The sequence below is a fragment of the Rhagoletis pomonella genome, unplaced genomic scaffold, assembly GCF_013731165.1.
Source record: "Rhagoletis pomonella isolate Grant_MI unplaced genomic scaffold, Rhpom_1.0 Rhpom_scaffold_00854, whole genome shotgun sequence".
Lineage (NCBI taxonomy): Eukaryota > Metazoa > Arthropoda > Insecta > Diptera > Tephritidae > Rhagoletis > Rhagoletis pomonella.
The window spans coordinates 19,594-20,868 of NW_023459408.1; the positions used below are offsets into that span (position 1 = coordinate 19,594).

A 1,275-nucleotide genomic window follows, 5' to 3' on the forward strand; every position below is an offset into this window, starting at 1 on the left:
AATTACGAAATATTCTTAAAGAATTTATACGAACAAGTTTTTAAAACGTTATAGTTTGTTTATCTCACACATACCTAAGCTTTTTAGCCTATATTATATATGGAGACTTCAAAATGCGATATCTCAGTGAAAAATTAAGATATTTGAGCAAACTCAACGGCATTTAAAAGAGGAAGACTTATACTTTAAAATACCACGTCTACTTTTTTATGAAGAGCAAAATCTTCGTAGCTACATAACCTCAAAAATGGGCAAAAACAGCGCTTTTTGCACTTTTAGGTTAGGATATCTCAAAGTCCTGACGTGATAGAGCAATTTAAACCCCGGATTCGGATTCTACGCAAAAAATTACTTCGGAAATGACACTACACTTTTATAGAACATTCCGAACCCATTTTTTTTGCAGACCTGTGTTATTTGAGCCATTACATACACTCACGGAAAAAAGTGTTTTCACAGAGAATTTGTAATAATGTATGCAAAAAATTCTACTGTAATTGTTTTCGTTGATGTTTTATAAAAATATGCAACAAAAAACATTAAAGCTGTAATTTCTAAGCTTTGTGCAAAACTCAGGAACATTTAAATAATGTTGAACTTTGTAATTCGATTTTTTATAATTTTTTCGAGCACGCATTTTTGTATCCCATCCAATTTTAATATAAAGTGCAAGTTTGAAGTTTTTAAAATATCGCGTTGATTTTTACACATTTTCTTCAATACAAAAAACATTTTCGAATGTGTAAAAAAATTGCCATAAATCAACGCGATATTTTAAAAACTTCAAAGTGTATGTAATGACTCAAATAATTATTTAATAATAATCGTTCGTAAAATCATATTAAACAATATTCGCAAAGATTTTAGAGTTAAAATTGTTTGCTATGTTTCATAAAAATATAGCTCATAGCATGATACACCATATTTATCAAAGGTTCAAACTTTATACAAAATTTAGAAAAATACATAATTCTATTAAAATTTCTAACTTTTTAAAAAAGTTTCCAGAGCTTTTGGGTTTACAGTTTTTTTAGCTTGGAAATTAAAAAAATTGTAGCTTTCTAAATTTTGTATAAAGTTTGAACCTTTGATAAATATGGTGTATCATATTATGAGCTTAATTTTATGAAAAATTGCAAACAATTTTAACTCTATGCGAACGATTATTTGAGTTATATATAATATAGGCTAAAAAGCTTAGGTATGTGTGAGATAAACAAACTATAATGTTTTAAAAACTTGTTCGTATAAATTCTTTAAGAATATTTCGTAATT

The 1,275-nt window shown here is 26.8% G+C and overlaps 1 protein-coding gene across 1 annotated transcript in view; it reads right to left on the bottom strand.

The window, feature by feature from the left end:
• Positions 1-1,002: 1,002 nt before the first annotated feature.
• The window catches only part of LOC118751615 (protein ALP1-like), a 12,745-nt gene continuing 12,472 nt past the window's right edge, over positions 1,003-1,275 (bottom strand). The window contains exon 2 of the mRNA XM_036486434.1: positions 1,003-1,266. Coding sequence (XP_036342327.1) covers positions 1,232-1,266 — 35 coding nt within the window. The 3' untranslated portion in view covers positions 1,003-1,231. The remainder of the gene's footprint in view (positions 1,267-1,275) is intronic.